General features: G+C 37.0%; 1 protein-coding gene across 3 annotated transcripts in view; it reads left to right on the forward strand.

Moving 5' to 3' along the window:
• DNAH3 (dynein axonemal heavy chain 3) overlaps positions 1 to 21,591 on the forward strand; it is a 246,850-nt gene that overhangs the window by 180,164 nt on the left and 45,095 nt on the right. For all 3 annotated transcript variants that reach the window (XR_469849.3, XM_007498217.3, XM_007498219.2), the window contains 7 exons: positions 3,435 to 3,558; positions 3,658 to 3,814; positions 4,571 to 4,714; positions 6,348 to 7,014; positions 8,221 to 8,386; positions 8,529 to 8,745; positions 9,962 to 10,144. Coding sequence is in view for 2 of the 3 variants with exons in the window: in XM_007498217.3 (XP_007498279.2) it covers positions 3,435 to 3,558; positions 3,658 to 3,814; positions 4,571 to 4,714; positions 6,348 to 7,014; positions 8,221 to 8,386; positions 8,529 to 8,745; positions 9,962 to 10,144 (1,658 nt within the window). In the remaining variant the exon portion in view is untranslated. The remainder of the gene's footprint in view (positions 1 to 3,434; positions 3,559 to 3,657; positions 3,815 to 4,570; positions 4,715 to 6,347; positions 7,015 to 8,220; positions 8,387 to 8,528; positions 8,746 to 9,961; positions 10,145 to 21,591) is intronic.

Here is a 21,591-nt window from a genome sequence, read left to right on the forward strand (position 1 = left end):
TTCTTTGATACCCCCAAAAGACTTTCTATAAATATTTTTGTACCTATAGGCTCTTTTCATCTTTTCAGGTGTATAACTCTAATAGTGATATTGGTAGGTCAAGTACATTTAGTTTAATAGTTTCTGAACATAGTCTGAATAGCTTTCCAGAATGGCTTAATTAGTTTGTATCTCCACCAACAATGCATTAGTGTGTGTTTTCCCAAATCTCCTCTAATGTTTCCTTCCTTCCTTCCTTCCTTCCTTCCTTCCTTCCTTCCTTCCTTCCTTCCTTCCTTCCTTCCTTCCTTCCTTCCTTTTTAAACATTTAAAAATATAGCTATTGATAGCTTTGATTTCTACCTTTGGCAAATGCCTGTTAATATAATTTCTTAATTGGGGAATAGATGTTGTTGTTGACTTCTTTCTTGAGTTTTATCTCCTATGAATTTCTGGGCTGTAGCATTGTTATTTTTCTTCTAATTTTATATGGAATCTAGCTTGGTGAATATATATTAGTTGTTCTTCCCTCCCCCTCCCCTTTGTCTTGTTCAGTTTAAGCTCTTTTGATTAGATTCTAATGTAAAGGTCATATGTAAAGAAAAGAAATATGTTACCCCATTTTCCTACCATTTGTGAGGAATCATTTCCAGGATCTTTTCCCTGTGTATACACATGACTTGATAGATGTCAAAATTTTGAGATTCTGCCTCATTCTAAATCTGAAATGCTATTTATGGATTCCATATTTAACAATATACTTATAGGACCCAATCACACAATTATGTAAACTTTTCTAGGCAAATAATTTTTAGGAAAACTTTGTTAGTGACTAGGAAGATGCCACTTCTGTATGTTGTACTACCAGAAATCCAAATCCTGTTCTCAGACATCATCTTCTTAACCAACTATTCATTTCCCAAATCTACCTTTTTCTCTGAAGTCCATAGTTTTTGTTAGAAACACAGAAGTAATCTCCACCTCTGCCAGAAAGCTCTTCTCCAAATTTTACAATCTTTAACAAGCTTTCTAAAAAGTTTCTTCTGGCAGTATCATTTGTGCCCATGCAAATCATCAGAAATGGACCATAATTATCTGGTTCAAAAAAGTCTTGGGAGGTTCTTGGTCATGTTCCAGTGTATGTTTTTTGATAGATGTTCCATGAAAGCTAGCACACATCTATTATCATTGAGTGACAAATAATTGTAGACAGGCATAGAAAAAGGCTGAATGTTCCAACACACCTGCCTATTTAGAGTAGATACTTTGTTAACCTCAGCCAGGAGATACTAACCTCCATCACTTGTCTCTTCTCACTTATATTAGAAGGATGATTTCTCCCTATCAACCAATATCATCATTTCTTTGTAGGTCAAACATCTATTTCCCTTTCAGAAGAATCTTCTCTTTCTCTTTAGGAAGAATTTTATGTCTGTTGCTTAGCTCCAAGTATTCAGTGGTTCTTTTCCCTTTTCTGTGTCATATTCTTCCATACTTCTCCATAACATCCTGTCATGGTGATTCAGGATCCCCCTTTATCTTTTGAATCAGACTTTTTCTTTGTTTTAGCAATGAAGCCTTTATTCTCTTGCTTGTTTTTTGTTTGTTTTGGAAGACTTAATTCTTATTAATACCCTGGAGAGTGGAGAGGTTCTGAGAGTTCCCTTGCCTTCTCTTATGTTGGGAGACTGTTCTATATATCTTTAGAATGACAACACAAGAGCACTTAACTATGGAGTAAATACAAATATTGCAACTACTATAAAAGTCAATGCAAAATTTTCCCCACTTTCCATATTTGCTGGAAGTGAGATCCTTAGAGCTCTGCTGTCTTTGCTAGTTAGGTTTCCTAGAGAACTATATAGCAAACTATTTATGGACTATATATTTATTCTGCATTTTATTTTTCTTTCCTGTTAACTTGAAAGAGAAGAATTTGGGCCTGAAAATGAATTGAATGATCAAATTACTTGTTGAAGTCTTGAGCTTCTGGGATGCCATTTTCCTTTTCGCTTTGATAGACTTTAAAAAAAACAAAACAAAACTCATACCTTCTCTCTTAGAATCAATACTGAATATTGGTTCTAAAACAGAAGAGTGATAAGGGCTAGGCAATGGAGGTTAAGTGATTTGCACAGGGTCACACAGCTAAGGAGTTCCTGAGGTCAAATTTGAACCCAGGACCTCTCATTCCGGAGCCTGGTGCTCTCTCCATAAACCACCTAGCTGCTCCCTCTCTCTGATAGTCTTTTGACAGCCACGCCATCCTTCTTTTTCTTTGACTTAATTATCCCTTGCCTTGCCTCACTAACTTGTTTATTTATTGTTTTTACTGATTTTCTTCTCCTTTTTCTTATCTTTCTCCTTTTTTGTTTTTCCTGTTCCAATATTCTGAGCCACCATAGACCCCAGATAAGTAAAGGAGATGGATGTTTGCAATGGAGCTGGAACCATCTCACACACACATACACACACACACATTCACTGACTGCCTCTGGCAGTTCAGGGATTGAGGAAATGGTTAATAGCTCTCTAGTGGTGGAGAAGTTGTAGTTTTTATTTACTTTTTATTAAAAATAATAAAGTATAAGAATTAGGTTGTTTTTTTTTAAATCATGACCCTGGGGCCTTTTTCCTTTTTATTCCTTTTCCTCCTTAGGGCACTTCTTTTCTGCTCTTTTATGTCTTTCTACCAGTGCTCCCTTTCCCTCAAATTCTTTTAACTTGATTTCTCCACTTTCATCTCTAGCATTTCCTTATCCCTTCTTCAGTTCAAGTCTTTTAACTGTTTCTCCTCTTTCAACTTCTCTTCAGAGCTTTTCAAATTCATGTCCTACCTCACCAAAAGCCATTTTTGATCTTTTTCACAGTTCAAAACTCGTCAAATCTCCATAGTCTCTTCTCTTTCTTCCTCATCTCAAGTCTTCTCCTGATCCATCCTCTATATGACTTTCTCTCACTGAAGCTGGAAATAAATAGGTGGCTTATAAATAATAGATGACCTGCAAGGTTCTTTCCAAATGTAAGATTAATGATAGTTTTTGTGTCATGCTGTCTAAAGGCAATGATAAAGATGAGATAAGCTTTCAGGGCCTTTTACAGACTTGGTTCTATGAGTATATTGTTTAATATAGAGACAATAAATAGCATTTCAGAATTTAAGTGAGGTAGGCTCTCAAATCTTCAGGCTCCTTTGAGTGAGGGTCTCAAGTATATACACTGAGAAAAGATTTAAGAAATGAGCCTTCACCCATGGTAGGAAAAGGGACTAGCACATTTCTTTACATAAAATCTGTCTATTTAGAGAGAAACCCCTATTTTCAACTTTTATCTTAGAAAAGTAGTCAAATATCAGATTCTTCCTTACCTTTGATGGGAGGGAAAACTAGCTCTGCCATTGGGTCCAGAAGGCAGAGCTGTGTGTGTATGCATGCAAGTGTCCATGTGTTTTTCAGGACGATTCACTCGGCACCTGAATATTATTTCCATCAATGCTTTTGAAGATGAAATTTTGACCAGAATTTTCACCTCCATCGCTGACTGGCATTTTGGGAAAGGGTTTGATGTACAATTCTTAAAGTAAGACTACCGTATATCCTGAAAGAAATGGGGTAGAAAGGGTGGTGTTATTTTCCAAATTTTTCATAATATCCATACTGGCTTTGCAATTTCTCTAAGGTTTGGGAAGATGTTGGTTCAAGCAACAATGACCATTTATAAAGCTGCAGTGGAGAATTTCCTGCCAACTCCCTCCAAATCTCATTATGTCTTTAATTTACGGGATTTTTCACGGGTTATTCAAGGGGTATTGCTGTGTCCTCATACCCATTTGCAGGTTAGCTTCTATTTCTAAAAATATTATCATAAAATAACTAAATGCTATTATTTATTACTTGAGATTGAGGCATACTTTCCCTCCAAAGAGTGTAGTATTAGATATGAATTTTATGTATGAATTTGCCAAGTTGACAGTTATTTTTCTATGTGTCTTCTCTTTCCTAATAGAAGGTAAGTTCCTTGAGGGCAGGAAACATGCATCTGTGAATAAATAATAAATTCTCAGGATACCATTGACTATCATTTTATTTGAGATACAAAACATGTCTGGTGTGTATATACTTTGTCAAGGAAGCAAAATCATGAGGAACTATACCTGCTATTTTCAGTTTTCATCCTTCCTTTTCCATAGCCCAGAATAAATAACACTTAGGTAGCTTTAACTGATGTTCAATGAATGCCAAGTCTCACCTTTTCCATGAAGTCTTCCCAGATTTATCCTTACTACCTTTGATCACTGTTTTCATGCATATATTTATTCAATGCTTAACTTTTTATTTTCATACAGTCATAAATAGTTGACCCTTGTTTGAATGTTTCTTTGTAAATGGCATGTCTTTTGATATCAAACTTGTCTTAGCTCCCTCATTAAGTAGTACACAAACTAAGCTTCATATTCCATTTGAATCAAGTCACTGTACCTATCACAGAGTTTTGCATACCACAATTCTGATTGATTCAGTGGAAGAAGAGGCTATACTAGCTTTGTAGCTCTGCCTCTCAATAATTCAGATATTCACTTTTGGATTTGTAGGATGGAGAAAAACTGATTCGACTTTGGATTCATGAAGTTTATAGAGTCTTCTATGATCGTTTAATTGATAATGAAGACAGACAGGTATTCTTTGGTATGGTAAAGGACACAACAACTAACTGCTTCAAACAGACTATTGAGAAGGTATGTTAAATTTCATGTAATTTAGTGGCATGCTACTTAATTTCTTCTTTTTTTTTAAATCCCTATCTCCTGTCTTAGAATCAATACTGTATATTGGTTCCAAAGCAGAATGACTTACCCAAGGTCACAAAGTCAGGAAGTGTCTGAGGCCACATTTGAACCCAGGACTTCCCATCTCTAGGCCTGGATCTCCATCCACTGACATACCCAGCTGCCCCCTGTTTGCTTCTCTTTACAGAGCACAATCAGTTAAATGCATTTTTCATGAAATAGTGCAGTGAAAAGACTTGTGATAGAACATTCAATCCAAATACTAAGGGTACCTCCCTCACAAATAAACACCATCACTGGACTGAATAGGTGAGCCCAGATATCACATTTGAGAGATCCATCGCGGGGATTCTACTTTCCAACAGTGCCAGACCCACAGTGTATTGGTCCCAGTGTTTCTACTGGGCAAGATTTCTACTGGGCAAGTCTGTTCCTCTTGTGAGAAGGGAGTTGGTTTTTTATTTGATCAATCAGAGATTTGGACTTCCCTTCCATTTTTTTCTGAATTTGGGTCCATCAGCAACCAGGGAATTGATCTCACAGGCACTGCCTCCCTGGGTGGTGCAAGGCTAATTGAGGAATTATGATTGGTTCTGGAGTGGGGAAGTGATGTAGGAGAGATAGTGGGTGAATGGAACAGCTTATAAGGTGAGACACTGCAGGAAGCTGGGTTGTTTTTTTGTTTTGTTTTATTTTTGTTTGTTTTTTCCGAGACTGACTATGGGGGTTAGCTTTACCTCCTTCCTACGTTTTCCTCTCTCACCATCTTTACCTTGCTATAATAAAACTACTAAAGCTACTAACAGCCCTGTGACTTAAGAGTTAATTTCTATATTTGGCAAACCCATTCTAACCATTACATTCTCTAGGCTAGGGTGTCATTGCTTGTAGTACTGCCTATTGCAATCCCCTGACCTCATTTCATCAGGGCTGGCTTCAGGTGACTGCAGTATAGTGGCTAGATCTTCTCCTTCAGAGGGTCAGTTTGACAGCTGTTTAGTCATGGCTACATCATCTAAGAAAGGGCAGGAGGAGCACAAGAGTACTATATAGTGCAGCCACCTGAAGATTAGATCATTCCTTTTGGAATCCTTCATTTGGGCAGAGGCCAAGGCTTTTTGTTACACATAACTACCTAATATAAAGCTGAATTTCTTTCATAACGCCAAGATCCTCTCAGGATTAGGCATAGATGAATTTGACCGAGAAAAGAAAGGTAGGCTAACAGAGGCAAATTCAGTGTTCTCCATCCAGCTAACTCTACTTTTACTATGCATATTTTTGTCAGCAGCAAAATGTTTTAGGCATTCAATGTTGCCTCTATAAATTATACCAAAATGCTAAAAAGTCTCTGTAAGGGACAAAAAGAATATTTTAGCATTATAGTATGAATAGTAAATGAGAAATCCAAGTAAGACTTTCTACTAAAATTAAATTTGTTTATACTTTGTATCTACTCATCTGAATATACATTATTTCCTCACCCAGCAGAATGTAAGTTCCTTAAATATAGAGACTTTGGTTTTTTGTCTTTGAATCCCTCATGTTTTAATAAATGCTCATTAAATCCAATTTACTCCAGGTCCTGATTCATTTATCACCCTCTGGGAAGATTATTGATGATAACATCCGTAGCCTGTTCTTTGGAGACTTTTTAAAGCCTGAAGCTGATGTAAAAATCTATGATGAGATCATAGACCTTAAAACTCTCACTTCAGTCATGGAATATTACTTAGAAGAGTTTAACAACATCAGCAAGGCCCCAATGTCATTGGTCATGTTCAGATTTGCTATTGAACACATTTCCCGGATCTGCCGGGTTCTAAAGCAGGACAATGGCCATCTGCTGCTAGTGGGCATTGGGGGGAGTGGACGGCAGAGTGCCTCCAAGCTGTCCACGTTCATGAACTCATATGAGTTGTACCAGATTGAGATCACCAAGAACTATACCAACAATGACTGGAGGGACGATATAAAGAAGATTATGCTTCAGGCTGGAGTGATCAATAAGAGCACAGTATTTTTGTTTGCTGATAATCAAATCAAGGATGAATCCTATGTTGAAGACATCAACATGCTCCTGAACACAGGTGATGTGCCCAATATCTTTCCTGCTGATGAGAAGGCTGATATTGTGGAAAAGATGCAAACAGCAGCCAGAACTGAGGGCAGGAAAATCGATGCCACACCTCTTGCTATGTATAATTTCTTTATTGAGAAGGTGAAAAAAAATCTACACATTGTCCTAGGTAAGAAGAAACAGATTCATCCCCAGTTTAGTATTATAGATTTGGAACTGGAAGGAATTTTAGAGGTCAACTCCTCATTTTTCAAGTAAGCAATCTGAAGCCGAGAGTGGTAAATTGATATGTCCAAAATTATGTAAGTAGTAAATCACAGAGCTAGAAGCTTAATCTCAGACCTCTGATCCCAAATTCACAACTCATTCCATTGTATCACACACACACACACACACACACACACACACACACACACACACAAAGTGCTTCTTAGTTGTGTGTACCTCTTTTTTTTTGTATCTTTTAAATTGTTTTGATATTTTATTTTCTCAATTACATGTAATGACAATTTTTGACATACATTTTCCAAAATTATAAGATCCAAATTGTCTCCTTTTCTTCTTCCCTCCCAAAGATGGTAAGCAATTTGATTGGGTTTATATATGTATTATCATATAAAACTTATTTCCATACTGATCATAGTTGTAAGAGATATTAATATAAAAACAAAACATCAAAATGAAAACATAAACTAGCATGAAAAATAGTATGCTTTGATCTGCATTCCAACTCCATCATTTCTTTCTCTAGAGGTAGATATCATTCTTTGTCATAAGGCCGTAAGTATTGTCCTGGTCACTGTAATGGTTGAGAGTAGCTAATACTTTCACATTGGATCATTATACAGTATTGCTGTGTACAATGTTCTCCTGTTTCTGCTTATTTCATTCTGAGTCAGTTAATGTAGCTCTTTCGAGCTTTTCCTGAAATCATCTTGCTCATCACTTCTTATAGCACAATGGTATTCCATCACCATCATAAACTAAAATTTGTTTAGCCCTTCCCCAACTGAGGGGTTTCCCCCTCAATTTCCAAATCTTCTCCACTACAAAAAGAGTTGCTCTAAATATTTTTATACAAATGAGTCCTTTCCCCTCCTTTTTTTTTTCATCTCTTTGGGATACAGACCCAGAGTGGTATTACAAGAAAGAAGGTGGGACTGTTTCCAACATTTTAAGTGGGCCTTTCCCATTATTCAACCAGATTTTCCAATGGATTAGGCTGTGATTGTTTCTGAACCTGTCCCAAAATACAAAATGTATGTTGTATTACCCTTCACTGAATGCCCTCCAAATCTGGATTGACCCCTAAGCTAGTCCTATCCTGCCTAGAACAAGAAGGAAAGGAACTAACAAAACTTATTCTTTCTAAAAGCCATGAGTCCAATTGGAGATGCTTTCCGGAACCGCCTACGAATGTTTCCTTCTTTGATCAATTGTTGTACCATTGACTGGTTCCAGACTTGGCCAACAGATGCATTGGAGATGGTGGCCAACAAGTTTTTAGAAGATGTGGAGCTTGATGATGAAATTCGAAAACAGTATGTATTGGGCAGATTATCTATGGAGAATTAAGTGTATGGCTAGTGTTTCCCTCAACAGATGTCTTTCTGACTTGAATTAGCCAAAGCCAGCAGAGTCATTTAGCATGGACTCTTTGTGACTGACATTTATTCTCTGTAGGGTTGTGTCCATGTGCAAATATTTTCAAGAAAGTGTAAGACAACTCTCATTGGAGTTTTTTGGTACACTACGAAGACACAACTATGTTACTCCAACATCTTATCTTGAATTGATTCTGACCTTCAAAACACTATTAAATAGCAAAAGACATGAAGTGGATATGATGAGGAACCGTTACTTGGTAGGGCTTCAAAAACTTGACTTTGCATCATCACAGGTGAGTAGCCACAGAAAAGGAATAAAGGATAGGTGTTTAGCATCTTAGCATGTATCTGGGCTTCAAGTTTTAATAGCTGGATTAACCTTAGAATCAGTAAAACAAAGAAACAACAACAACAACAAAAACAAAACCTCAAAGCAAGAGTAACTGTCTCATGATAGCTGTAGTACTTGGAACATATAGCATTTATAACTTGATGCTTACCAAAATCACATGAAATAACATTTGTAAAAAAAATGCTTATTACTTAGAGAAAAGAGATCCTGGGTTCAAATATGGTCTCAGACACTTCCCAGTTGGGTGACCCTGGAGAATTCACTTAATTCCCATTCCCTAAACCATACCACTTTTCTGCCTTGGAACCAAGGCACAACATTGATACTAAGATAGAAGGTAGGGGTTTTTAAAAATTCTTAGTACAGTGCCTAGCACAGTGTGGTTGTTATATAAATGATTCTCCTCACCCTGCCTTCTCCCTTGTCAATCACAGTGTAATTTGAGGGCTCTACATAAATAGTGAAGAGAACCTTTGGCCTGAACTTTATCAAATGTCCCAAGAAAAGTTGAACCTCTTTTAATAATGTTTCAGAAAAAAAATATCCTGACCAAAAACCCACTGGCAAACCACTTCAATATCTTTGCAAAAAAAAAATGAGTTCATGAAGAGTCAGGCATAACTGAAATAAATGAACAATCAAAAATATATCAGGCATTAAAAAACTCAAAATATTTTCATGAATAATATTCACTCTCTGTTATCTGAGAAGTATAAAGTTTTGGCGAAGCATTGGCACATGTGCCCAACTGGCACAGGGGAGCTGCTCCTTCACCCTCTTCCCAGTGCCCAAGGATATTTTTTGCATGCCCCACACCTCCATCCAGCCACCAAAAGTGAGCACTTCTTTCCTCCACTCTCTGAGCTAATGCAGGGGGCTCACAGGCAACTTGAAGTTGAAGTTTGGGCATGCTAATTTGAAAACCTTCCCCAAATGTTGCTCTAGACCAATCAAGAGCTTTTCAGCATTGTTGAAAACAGAGGTGTTTAAAAGACATTAGGTTGTGATCAATTATAGAAAATCTAAAATAAAAATGATAGGAGAAGACTTCACAGAAACCTTATCTATTCCCCCAGCTTTCTGTTGAATAGGAATCCAATTCTGAAATACACCCGCTGACAATAAATGATCTATTGCTTTCCCTTCCTTCTGTTTAGGTGGCTGTAATGCAGGTAGAACTGACTGCCCTTCAACCTGAGCTGATCAAGACCTCTGGAGAGACTGACAAGATGATGGTGAAAATTGAAGCAGAAACAGTGGAAGCTGATGCTAAGAAGCTATTGGTTCAGGCAGATGAACAAAAGGCCAATGCTGCTGCTGCTGTTTCAAAAGCTATTAAGGTACAGGTTTTCCCCATCATCATTGTGAAGCCTGGGGTGTGCCTGGAAGTTTTTGTTATGATGCAAGAAGTAGGTAGTCAACAAGCCCTCTTGGGGATAGGATTTCTTTCATATCCTTATACTTGGATAGGCTTGTGATCATTGATGTGGGCATTCTTCCAGTGATATAGATTACAACCAATTCATAACCTGTCCATCATGTAGAACTCTTGTCCATGTTCTCCCCAAAAGAAAACAAAGGAGATCCACTCAACATGCTATTATCTTCTTCTCCATAAAAGATTCTTAATCTTGTGTCTGTGTGTGTATGATGGATCTCTTTGGTTAACTAGAGAAATCTATGGAAAAGGGGTGTGCTAGAGCATTTTCAATGTGAGAATTTCCTCTACAAACCAGGGCTTGATTTATTATTTTGTTGGTTGTCTAGACTTAAAAAACTGGATGGGGGAAATATTAATGATATAGATTAAATTTTAAAGTACTTTATGTGAATATCTTTTCAGACAGTAAATATTTACTAGCACTCCCCTGGTTATCTTATTTTCTTGCTGTGTAACTAGCTATATTTTCTTCTGGCTATATATTTCTCTGATGATCTCCTTTATACTTCTCAGATAACAGAGAGTGAATATTATTCATGAAAATATTTTGAGTTTTTTAATGCCTGATATATTTTTGATTGTTCATTTATTTCAGTTATGCCTGACTCTTCATGAACTCATTTTTTTTTTGCAAAGATATTGAAGTGGTTTGCCATTTCCTTCTCCAGGTCATTTTACAGATGAGAAAACTGAGGCAAACATGGTTAAATGGCCTGCTCATGGTCACACAGCTAGTGTCTGAGGTAAAATTTGAGCTCAGGTTTTCCTTGACTCCAGATCAGCTGCTCTATCCATTACACCACCTAGCTGCCCTATCTATTTTGGAATCACTTTTAAGGCTATCATCTGATTGTTGTAACAATCCTAGGATTGCAATGTGTTGTGATGGATGGAAAGTGTTGGATTCAGAAAGACCCACCTGACTATGTCACCCTTAGCAACTAGGCCAGACATCAAATGCAAATAAAAATGGGGCCACTATGCCATGTATAAAGATCATTGTGGGTCACATATTGACTTAGAAAAACAATATTAACATTATTTGTGTTTTATTGTATTTTTATTTGCTTTTAAAAATATCTAACAAATTAGATTTTAATCTGGTATAGTGTATTAGTTAAAGGAATTGTAGGGATTGAAGAACTACAGATGATAAGAAAGGTTTTTGTAACAGGGAATGGAAGAGTTGAAGGGATAGAGGGAATATGGATGCTGATGAGGTAAAAGGAGAGAGATATCTCCTCCTGAGAGGCTATCTTTGAAAAATGGGGTTCCTGAGAAATAGACCAACTATGATAGCCTGAGGGGATGTCTTCTCTATTGACTGATGTTAAAGATACCCCAGAGCAGGGAAGCATAGACCTCCCTGAGGGACAAACCTCCCCCCCAGACCAAGGTCGCCCGGCAAGGGTCCAACCATTTATGGTTGAATGGCTGTCCTTGGGGTTTAGCTCCCTCTATGTCCCCCTGAAATGACAGTCCTCTTATCTGACTATGAGTTATTTAACTCAAGATGAATTTAATAACAAGTTTGGATTGGGAAGATATCAGGGAAGAGGGAAGAGGGATTTCCCTAGATTGGTTTTGAGTTTCTCTCAGCTTTTGAGCTGAGGCCAGGCCTTGCAGGCTGGTGGAGGGTTTCCTTTATTCCTGTCTATGTTACTCTTGCTATCTTTCTTAAGTTCAAAGTCTTTAAGCAGTAGACAAAAGCAAGAGGAAGAAAAGGTTCTGACTTTCAGAGCTGGTTGGGCCTGTCTCTTTGGACTGACACCCCTAAAGATTGGCCTTATGGTTCAAACTGCTACTCTTAAATCCTTTTGTTTGATGATACAATCACAGGAATCAAGGTAGAGCATACAGTTGGGAAAATCCAGGAATAGAGGGACTTCTATCTAGAGACAAGGAGAGAGCACTCCTTCCAGCCCAAAGGCCAAGAAAGAAAGTCCTTTGAGAGCCACTGTTACTCTCCAAGGCGCCCTTCCCCCTTAACTGTCATTCCTGTCCATCAATTTCATTCTAACCTTCCAACTGCTGTTTGCTCCAACTCATTGGCAGAAAGTACAGAGCTTGATTCAGTTTTCCTTTCCACGATCATCCCCTTTTTTTGTTGTGACCTTCCCAAGGCCACTTATTTTTATTATACTTACCAAGCTACTCAATCTACTTTCTAACTACTCCCCCCCAAAATAATAAAATTACCTTAATTACTCTATCACTCTTCTATGCTAACTTTACTCTAAGGAATTCTATGCAGGAAAGTTTTGGGTAAGGGTAGTTTTGGGGTTTTACAATAAATTCAGTGCAATAAATGTTTGAACAAAACTATTACAAAGAAATTTTAATCTTAGTGCTAATACTACTTACTCTTGCTAAGTTAAACTAATACAAACATTTTTCCTATTTTATATATAATTATTTGAAAACTATTTGATCTCTATATATATATTTCCATTAAACACAATTTCAGCATCAGCTTTACAATAAACAATTAAAAGTTTACTATCTGCAAATGCAGTTTAAGTCTATTCCTAAGTATAACTGTCTATGCTATGCTAAACTTAATTTACTCCTAATCTATTCCCTACTTATTATAACTATTCTCTAAGTCCCTAGTCCAATCTATAACCTAATCTTATGTACAACATATATACATGCTATGCTACATATTTATAGACCCTATCACTGTTACTAACCCAATTATAGTATATACATTATTTATAGAGATTATTTACATATAATACAATAATATACATTGTTCCTACATCCTGATGTCAGTCAAATAGATGTATCTATTGATCTTTCTATTTGCCTCAGATCTTATGGAACTAACTATATAAATATTTACATTTTGCAGAAATGCAATTTCAGACACTTGTTTATTTACACAAGGTCTCCCAATATATGTCAGTTTGTGATTTTGTGTTTTGTGTCTAATAGTGTTGTGTTGGATGAATACTTATAAAGTTTCCTTAGAGTTCCACTTCTCATGTTGACTGATGGATCTCTTCTTTCTTCCAAGTTATGTAGTGTTGCATGCTATTTCCCTAATATGTGAAATTAAATTTGTTTTATGATTTTGCTGCACTCAGTCTTACATACAAGTCCTATTTTCTGTCTGTCCTCTTCTTATATAATCAAATCTACAAAGTTCAAAGTCTTAGCTGTCCATTTCAGCTTTTTCTCTTTGTTTCTTCTCTCTAGCAGCTTTTTTTGATGCTTTTCCTCTGGGATGCTTTAAAATCTTTTCCTCCGGGCTGGAAAGTTGTCTTTTCCTTGCCGCTGTGGTATGTTTGACTGCTGGGATCTTGTTGTCTCAAACATTATGTGTCACTATTGTTTCTTCGTGGTGTACTTTTTGATATGAATCAGTTTTTGCTTTCATTTCTCACAGCACTATCTTTTGTGTAACTCTTTTCTTCTTCTATGTCTGTTATAGTGATGTTGGATTTTTCTGTTTCTGTTTTTGTTTTTGTGAGAACAGTGGAACCATGAATCTTTCCCTGCAATTTTTATAGCTATCAGAGTAGTAAGCAATACTTCATGTGGTCCAATCCATTTTAGGTCTGTAGCCAGTTTTCTATTGAAAAATTTTTAAGCATACTTTGTCTCTTGGTTTGATGTGCAACTTGTAATATAGAGGTACAATTTTGTTGTATCAAGCCCATTTTGTGTAACTCTGCTATTCTTGTTTCTAAAGCTTGTATAGATTTTGTTAATTGATAGTCTCCTCTTTTGTAATAATGTCTGTGTTTGCTTTTCCCTGTGCAGTTGCTATTGTTTGGAATTCTCTGACATAAGGATTTAAGGTTGACTTTTCTATTATGTCATTGGTATGTTCTCTTGTAATATCATCCCTGCTTTCAATGTAATTGTCCCCAGGAGGTCTGCTAATTTGAATGTTCTCTGTTATTGCTTTTTCCTCCCCCTTGGAGCATTCTGTTGTTTATTCATGTGCTTCAATTAATTTATTTGCAGTTTGTTTAGAATCTTTAGAATCCTCTACTATTTTTGTCTCATATGATTCTGCTCTTGCTTTTGCTATTAGTATTTGTTCTGTACTTTCTGTTTCTAAAGTATATTCTTTACTTTCTACTAAGTTACTTTTGTCTTGTGCTGAGAAATGTTGCAATTCACTGCAGCTTGGATCTAATCTTTCATGTTCTTTGCTTTTTAAGTTATAATGTCCTAATAAGTTTAAGATTTGTGTATTACAGACTGTTTCTTCCCCTTTCTTTGTATCTTGTTCCACTATTCCAAAAATTTTCTCTCTAATCTCTGTTACATCATTATCTAATTGGATTTCTTCTATCTGTTCTTTAGTTTTATTTTGTGCTTTTGGACCCCCAAATTCTAATTGCATGCAGTATCCTTCCTTTTCCTTTTCCCCATTTCCTTTCCCATTTTTCCTTTTTGATGTTACCCCATGTACCTGGCTTCATAACTCACATTGTTTGGCAGCACCTGAGACTACTTTTAAATAATGTGGTTTTGCTCCCTGTTGGATGTATCTTTCCATGGTTTCTAAATTTGGTGCTTGAAATGAATTCTTGCAATTACAATTGCAACATTTTGTATTTGTGTATTGTTGTTGCTGTACTTTATGTTGCTTTTCCAGGACCTCTTTTTATTGTTAGCTTGGACTAATTGTGCCTTTAAATAGCAGTCTCAAACCATGTGTCTCAATTTCCCACATAGGAAACATTTGGGTGCATTTCTCCTTTGATTGTTTTGTGTGTAATTTTTTGTGGGTGTGTATGACTACAGAGTGGTTAGATTTTTTTATTTCCTCCATTTATTTTTGTTTAATTGTGCTATTTGCTTCTTTGAGCTTAGTTTTAAGCTTTTATTATTTCATCCTTTTCATTTAAGATTTATTTATGACCTGTGAATATGTAAGTTGCAATTTCTCTTAAATCTTCCAGACTTAGTGTTTTCGATTCTGGGCATTGAAGTTTAAAATATGATCTAATAGGTATTTTACTGCCTTTCACAAATTGTCTCCTTATGTGTTGGAGATTTTGTTCATTTAAATTTTCAAAGACAAAAATATCCTCTGCTACTTCAGTCACTCTATTGAAGAATTTTGATGGATGTTTCCCATTCTCCTGTCTCAATTTCTCAAATTGTCCCCAGGTATCTGCTCTTTTTTAAAAACTTTTCATTGTCTCTAATAGATCTTCTCTGGCCTTTTTTTTTAGATAACAGATTTGCATTATTAGATAACTCTAAGTCTGTTCCTATGGCCTTGATATTAAATTAGGATTATTTCTAGTTTCATCAATAAATTGTTGCTTTTCCCTTTTTGAAAATAATTCTGAGAGAAGAATTTCAGTGTCCTGGAAATTTGGATCATAAAGCCTAATTGCTCTTTTAAATTCTTTCAAACATTGTACATGCTCTGAAAACCAGGAAGGCATCCTTTTTTTCAGACTTTCAAGGTCTGCTGCTGTAAACGGTTTATGTGTTTTAATATGAATTATGCTGTTGTCTGGTTGTAGGCTTGTTTGATCTCTTAATGGCAATATTGGTATTCTCCCTTCAGCCCCATCTGTCTTTTCTTGCTCAGTTACATTTTTATTTTTAGGTATGTCTTGTATGTTAATATCTTTGCAACTTTGTTTCTCCTCAGTCAGTTGCTTAACCATTTGCTTTAGTTGTGTCATCTCTTCCCTCATGGCTAAAATCATCACAGCCATTTCATTGTATTTTGCTTCTTCCCCATAAATTAGATGCACACTTTTTTTCAGGTCATAGTATAATTGGATTAAGAATAATGCTCCAGCATATGTGGGAATGAATGAAATCAAGTGATCTACACTAATCTTCAGCCATTGAAAACTTTCATAGATGTTAAGCTGAAAAATAAATATAATCTGGAATCATGACAAAAAAATAAATTGTAAACCATATAAAAGAAATGTCCAATCAAGGATAGATGACCTATGGCAAGCAATAATTTCTTTGCTGTCTTGTATCTTGAAAAGTCTTTTGCAAAGGAAAAAAATGTTTTTTTTAAGTCTGGCCCTTTAAGAGTCACCTCCTCCCTTCAGAAGGAGTGGTTTCTTATTGGCTATGGTGTTTCTAGGCAGATTAACTGCGCTCAACACTGCTCTCAAAATGGCTATTTTACACAGTCACACAGGCTTTTGAAATGTATGTAGGCCCAATTTCTCTGAAACTTCCTTGACACCTCCAATTGCCTTCTTCCCAAATTCTTGGCAAAATAGGCAGCATTAAGGAGCGTTATGGGCCCCATCTAGGCAAATGGACAACAAAGTTTGATGATTATTCTCTAGGTAACTCTCTATAACCATGACTATAAGGAATTTCTTCCTCTGGGAATTCCTTATACCAGTGAAATCCCAAATCAAGTCCTTATCCCTTTTTTAAATTAAGAAGCAGCCCCAAAGATGAAAATGACTTACTTAGCACAGTTAATTAAGGGAAATGCCCAAACCTCCTAATTTTGTGTTCAATGTTCCTTTCACACAGTAAAAGAAGAATTGGTTGAATTTTTGTTCATCCCTAAGGTTGAAAGTTTACAAAATCCAAAGGTGGTAAGCATTTAATTTCCATACTAAGGTAGCAATTGGAAATTATACTAAAAAGCCAGGCTACAGCTAGGTTATGGAAGACCTTAAGTTCAAGGCTGAAAGGTTTTCACTTTATCTTGCAGGTAACAGGAAGATCTTTGAATAGGAAAAGTAAAATAAATGGCACATCCTTGTTTTAGGAAGATAGAATATTTCTGCAACTGTATGGAGGTTGGATTAGAAAAGGGAGAAATGCGGAGTAAAGAAAGCAGTTAGGAAGTTGTTACTTTAGTCTCTGTGAGTGTCAAAAAAGGTTCAAATTGGATTTGGCTATGGTAATACAGTACAGTAGGACCATGCATCTGGGGAGGGATGGATGACTGAAACTGAGGATATAAATAAGCGTCTGCTGTTAAGAGCAGGTGACTGAAATCAGGGGATTATGGAATCAGTGGATAGTGGGGCATAGCTACATTACCAGCACTACTACTCTTGCCCTTTGGGGCTATTATTTAGCAAAAAAGGACTTTCTTAAACAAAAATATTGCAATAACAATACAACAAATTCACTTAGTGAGAACACTAGAGGCCAAAAAGAGGAAAGTTTGGCATGGGGACAAAGGGAGGTGAGTCATATATAGGATTGATGGACTTTAACATGTGACAGCCTGTACAAATTTGGCAAGTGGTTTTCAACTTATGGCCCATTTTTTTCCCCCTGGGATTTTCCAACTTTTCTAAGGTTAATTGTGGGTAATTGAATCAGTGGATACCAAATTGGCAGATATGGTGGTACAACTGTATAGATAAGGGTGATTTTATAGAGAAAGTATAAATAAGATTTAACAATTGATTAGACAGTATTAAATAATAGAGATGGTAATGGGTATCCTTGCTTTACTCCTGATCTTATTGGTAAGACCTCTACCTTATCCCTATTGCAGATGATACTTGCTGATGATTTTAAATAAATACTGGTTATTATTTTGAGGAAAGGCTCTTCTATTCCTATACTTTCTAGTGTTCTTAAAAGGAACAAGTGCTGTATTTTGTCAAAGGCTTTTTCTGTATCTATTGAGATAGTCATGTGATTTCTGATGGTTTCGTTATTGCTATGGCCAATTTTGTGGATGTTTTTCCTAATGTTAAACCAGCCTTGCATTCCTGGTATAAATCCCACCTGGTCATAGTGAATAATACTTGTAATGACTTGCTGTAGTCTCTTTGCTAGTATTTTTATTTAATATTTTTGCATCTATGTTCATTAAGGAAAATGGTCTGTGGTTTTCTTTGCTCTGTTTTTGGTCTTCCTGGCTTGAGAATCAGTATCCTATTTATGTCATAAAAAGAACTTGGTGGAACTCCTTCTTTGCTTATTTTGTCAGATCATTTATGTAGTATTGGAATTAGTTCTTTGAATGTTTGATAGAATTCACTTGTGAATCTATCTGTTAATAATTGATTAGATCTGGGGAAATGGGAGAGATTTTTAGGGATGACTTTAAACTTATGAATCTGAGTTTCTATGAGAGCAATAACCTCAACTGAAATTGGAGGAGGAAGCTATTAAACTTCCTCTTAAGCATTTATATAGCATGTATTATGTGCCAAGCACTATTTTAAGCCTTTTGCAAAGTATCTTATTTGATTTTCACAATAGCAATGCTACCATCATGTAGGTGCTATTAATGTCCCCATTTTATAGTGGAAGAAACTCGGGCAGATTGCAATTAAGTGATTTGCCCAGGGTCAAAAAGTTAGAAAGTGTCAGAGGTTGGATTTGAACTTAGATCTTACTGACTGGGCCCAGCATCCTATCTAACTGCTAGACTTAGATGAGTTTAGGAAAGAAGATTTGATTTCTTTTTTTTTTAATATGTTGTAATTAAGTAGCTAGTAGGAAAGGTAAGTAGAAATGTTCAGCAGATAATTCATGGTGGGAGACTGAAGTTCAGAAGAGATGTCAGGGCAAGATTGAGCTGAGAGTAACTGGAGAGAGATGATAATTGAGAGCAGATAAAAGCACCGAGGTAGAAAGTATAGAAGGAATTTTTAAAGAGGTTCTAAGACAGAGCTCTGGGGGATACAACTGGCTATCAGGGGGACTTTGTGCAAGATAAATATCCTTTTAATGCACTGGGGCATTTTTGGTGACTGGAAAAAGGACATGCAATTGCAGAATTGGAGTGGCTGTGGCAGTGGACTTGAACACTGGCACAGAGCTTTACCCACTCCCTGTGCATTCAAACTATCTCTTTAATTTGGGGTACAAAAGACAAAATCTAGAGCTACTGCTATGTGCAAGGGAGCAAATTAAGAGTTAACTTTGTCTGGAGAAAAATGATAGATTTGCAAGTCAGCTAAGACCTGGGTTCAAATCCATCTATGACACTGGCTCTATGACTGGGCTGGTCACTTTTTCTGAGCCTCAGTTTCCTAATCTGTTCAAATAGGAGATAATATCTTTAAAGCATACCTCATAGGGTTGTTGTTATGCTATAATGAGATAGGGTATGTAAGGAGTATGTTGCAAAATTTAAAACATATTTTAAGAGTTAGTTATTATTAGGCCATCATCATGATCTGAAGTGAGTCTCCCATCATTCCTAGGGGTCAGTCACAGTGAAAGAAACACTGGACCTCAGGCCCTTTGGAGCTTATCCTCGTTGCTTTTTGGATCTCTAGCTCAAAAAGGGTCCTTTTACAATCTTCTAGGAAATAAGCCCAATACTTCTCTCTGTTCCCACTCTTTGTAGAAGTAAAGATCTAGGGCAGTGGTTCTCAACCCCTCAATTTGTAGCAATGAGAATACATAATGCATATCAGGTATTTACATTCCAAATCATAACTGTAGCAAAATTACAGTTTTAAAGTAGCCACCAAAATAATTTTTTGGTTTGGGGTCACTGCCACATGAGGAACTGTATTGCAGGGTCATGGCATTAGAAAGGTTGAGAACCACTGATCTAGGGGTATAAAATATAGCATATAGTGTCATTTGTGAAGATTAAATTATAATCCCCTGATTGTAACAATGAAGGTACTTAGCTCTTCCTTTATTGAGAAGATTGAATTGTAATCCCCTGTCTATTTTTAGATTTTAATCCCCAAAAGTGTTAACTCAGTATTGTGATGTATTGAAATCACTTTAAAAGACTGATATATATTCATTTAAGGTCGTCAAGGAATACACTTATGTAATTCCAAAATGAAACACTTAAGTCAGCTGCCAAATTTTTATGCTGTTTTAATTACAAACAGGAGGAAGACAGTATTAGAGGGGGAGAGAGAGAGAGAAGAGAAGGGAAGGGAAGGGAAGGGAAGGGAAGGGAAGAGAAGAGAAGAGAAGAGAAGAGAAGAGAAGAGAAGAGAAGAGAAGAGAAGAGAAGAGAAGAGAGGAGAGGAGAGGAGAGGAGAGGAGAGGAGAGGAGAGGAGAGGAGAGGAGAGGAGAGGAGAGGAGAGGAGAGGAGAGGAGAGGAGAGGAGAGGAGAGGAGAGGAGAGGAGAGGAGAGGAGAGGAAAGGAGAGAAGGGAAGGGAAGGGAAGGGAAGAGAAGAGAAGAGAAGAGAAGGAAAGAAGTTTAATCCAGACCCACTCTGGCTCAGGCTGAGCCAAAGTGGGCTTTAAGGCCTTGGATAGCCAAGACAAGGAAAGGGATTAGTCCTTATCACTCACATGACCAATCTGAAGGAAAGCAGTCCACCGGGATCCTCCAACTCCAAGCACCAGCCTCCAACTGACTCTAGCCCTCCTCATAGGAAGTCCCGAGAACTCCAGAGGCTGTTCTCTACCTCACTTCCTGCGTCTCACATGTGCCAATGGTGGCTCTAGCTTGACCTAGGACTGCCCAGAGGTCTGTCATTTTTTTGCACATGTCTGTTGAAGGCCATATTCTCAAATAATTAAATCTTGAGTTTGCTTCAGCCCTTCCTAATCTTGTTACACTGAGTAGGGTGGAGATTGTAATTTCCAAGACCTGATTCTGTTATTCTAAGTATCTCTATTGTTATTGATCAGGAAATAGCTAAATCTCATCTTCTAAAGAATAGTCTGAATAGGGTGGAGTAGTTTTGAAATTCACAGTATTTAAAGTAGATCGACCCATTTTAACCACAAGAAGGTGTTAACTAACTACAAAAAGGTGTCAACTAACCACAAAAAGGTGTGAACACCCATTTCATGCATTGAATGGGAGGTCTGTGACCCACATGTGAGTGAGCAGTCTTGGAGAGGAGCATCTGCTGCGATTGGTAGGCGTAAAAATTTAAGGGAGGTGACACAAGAGAAAAAGGTCTTTAAATAGAGGAAACAGAGACACACAAGAGCAATGAAGAATGAAGAAGAGTCACCCAGAGTTGGACTGGAATAGAAGAGTCACTCAGAGGAGAGACTGGAAGAATCAGCCACTCAGAATTGGGGTGAGGAGAGACTGGAAGACAGACACTCAGACTTGGAATGAAGACACTTGGCAGTGGAACTGGACCCCTGGAGGAGCTCATGCAGTCTCCTGCTTTCCTTTTAGATGGTCACCATGGTGAGTGTAAAGGCTGACTGAGTTTCCTTGCCCTTTCTGGAGGTGTGAACCTCCAAGAAAGGCCCATCATCTTGAGACTCCTTTCCCCTGGCTGGGGCTTAAAATTTTTACCTGACTTTGAGGAAGCCAGAGCTCTCTCTCCCTCTCTCCCTTTTTCTCACTTCCTTAATATCTTCCCTCTATTGTAAAATAAACTACCATAAATTCCATTCTACTTTAGTAATTTCATTTTGGGATTTAGAAATTAAATCCCTGGTGACCACCAATTAAATATTCAAG

This window comes from Monodelphis domestica, chromosome 7, assembly GCF_027887165.1.
Source record: "Monodelphis domestica isolate mMonDom1 chromosome 7, mMonDom1.pri, whole genome shotgun sequence".
In the NCBI taxonomy this organism is placed as follows: domain Eukaryota; kingdom Metazoa; phylum Chordata; class Mammalia; order Didelphimorphia; family Didelphidae; genus Monodelphis; species Monodelphis domestica.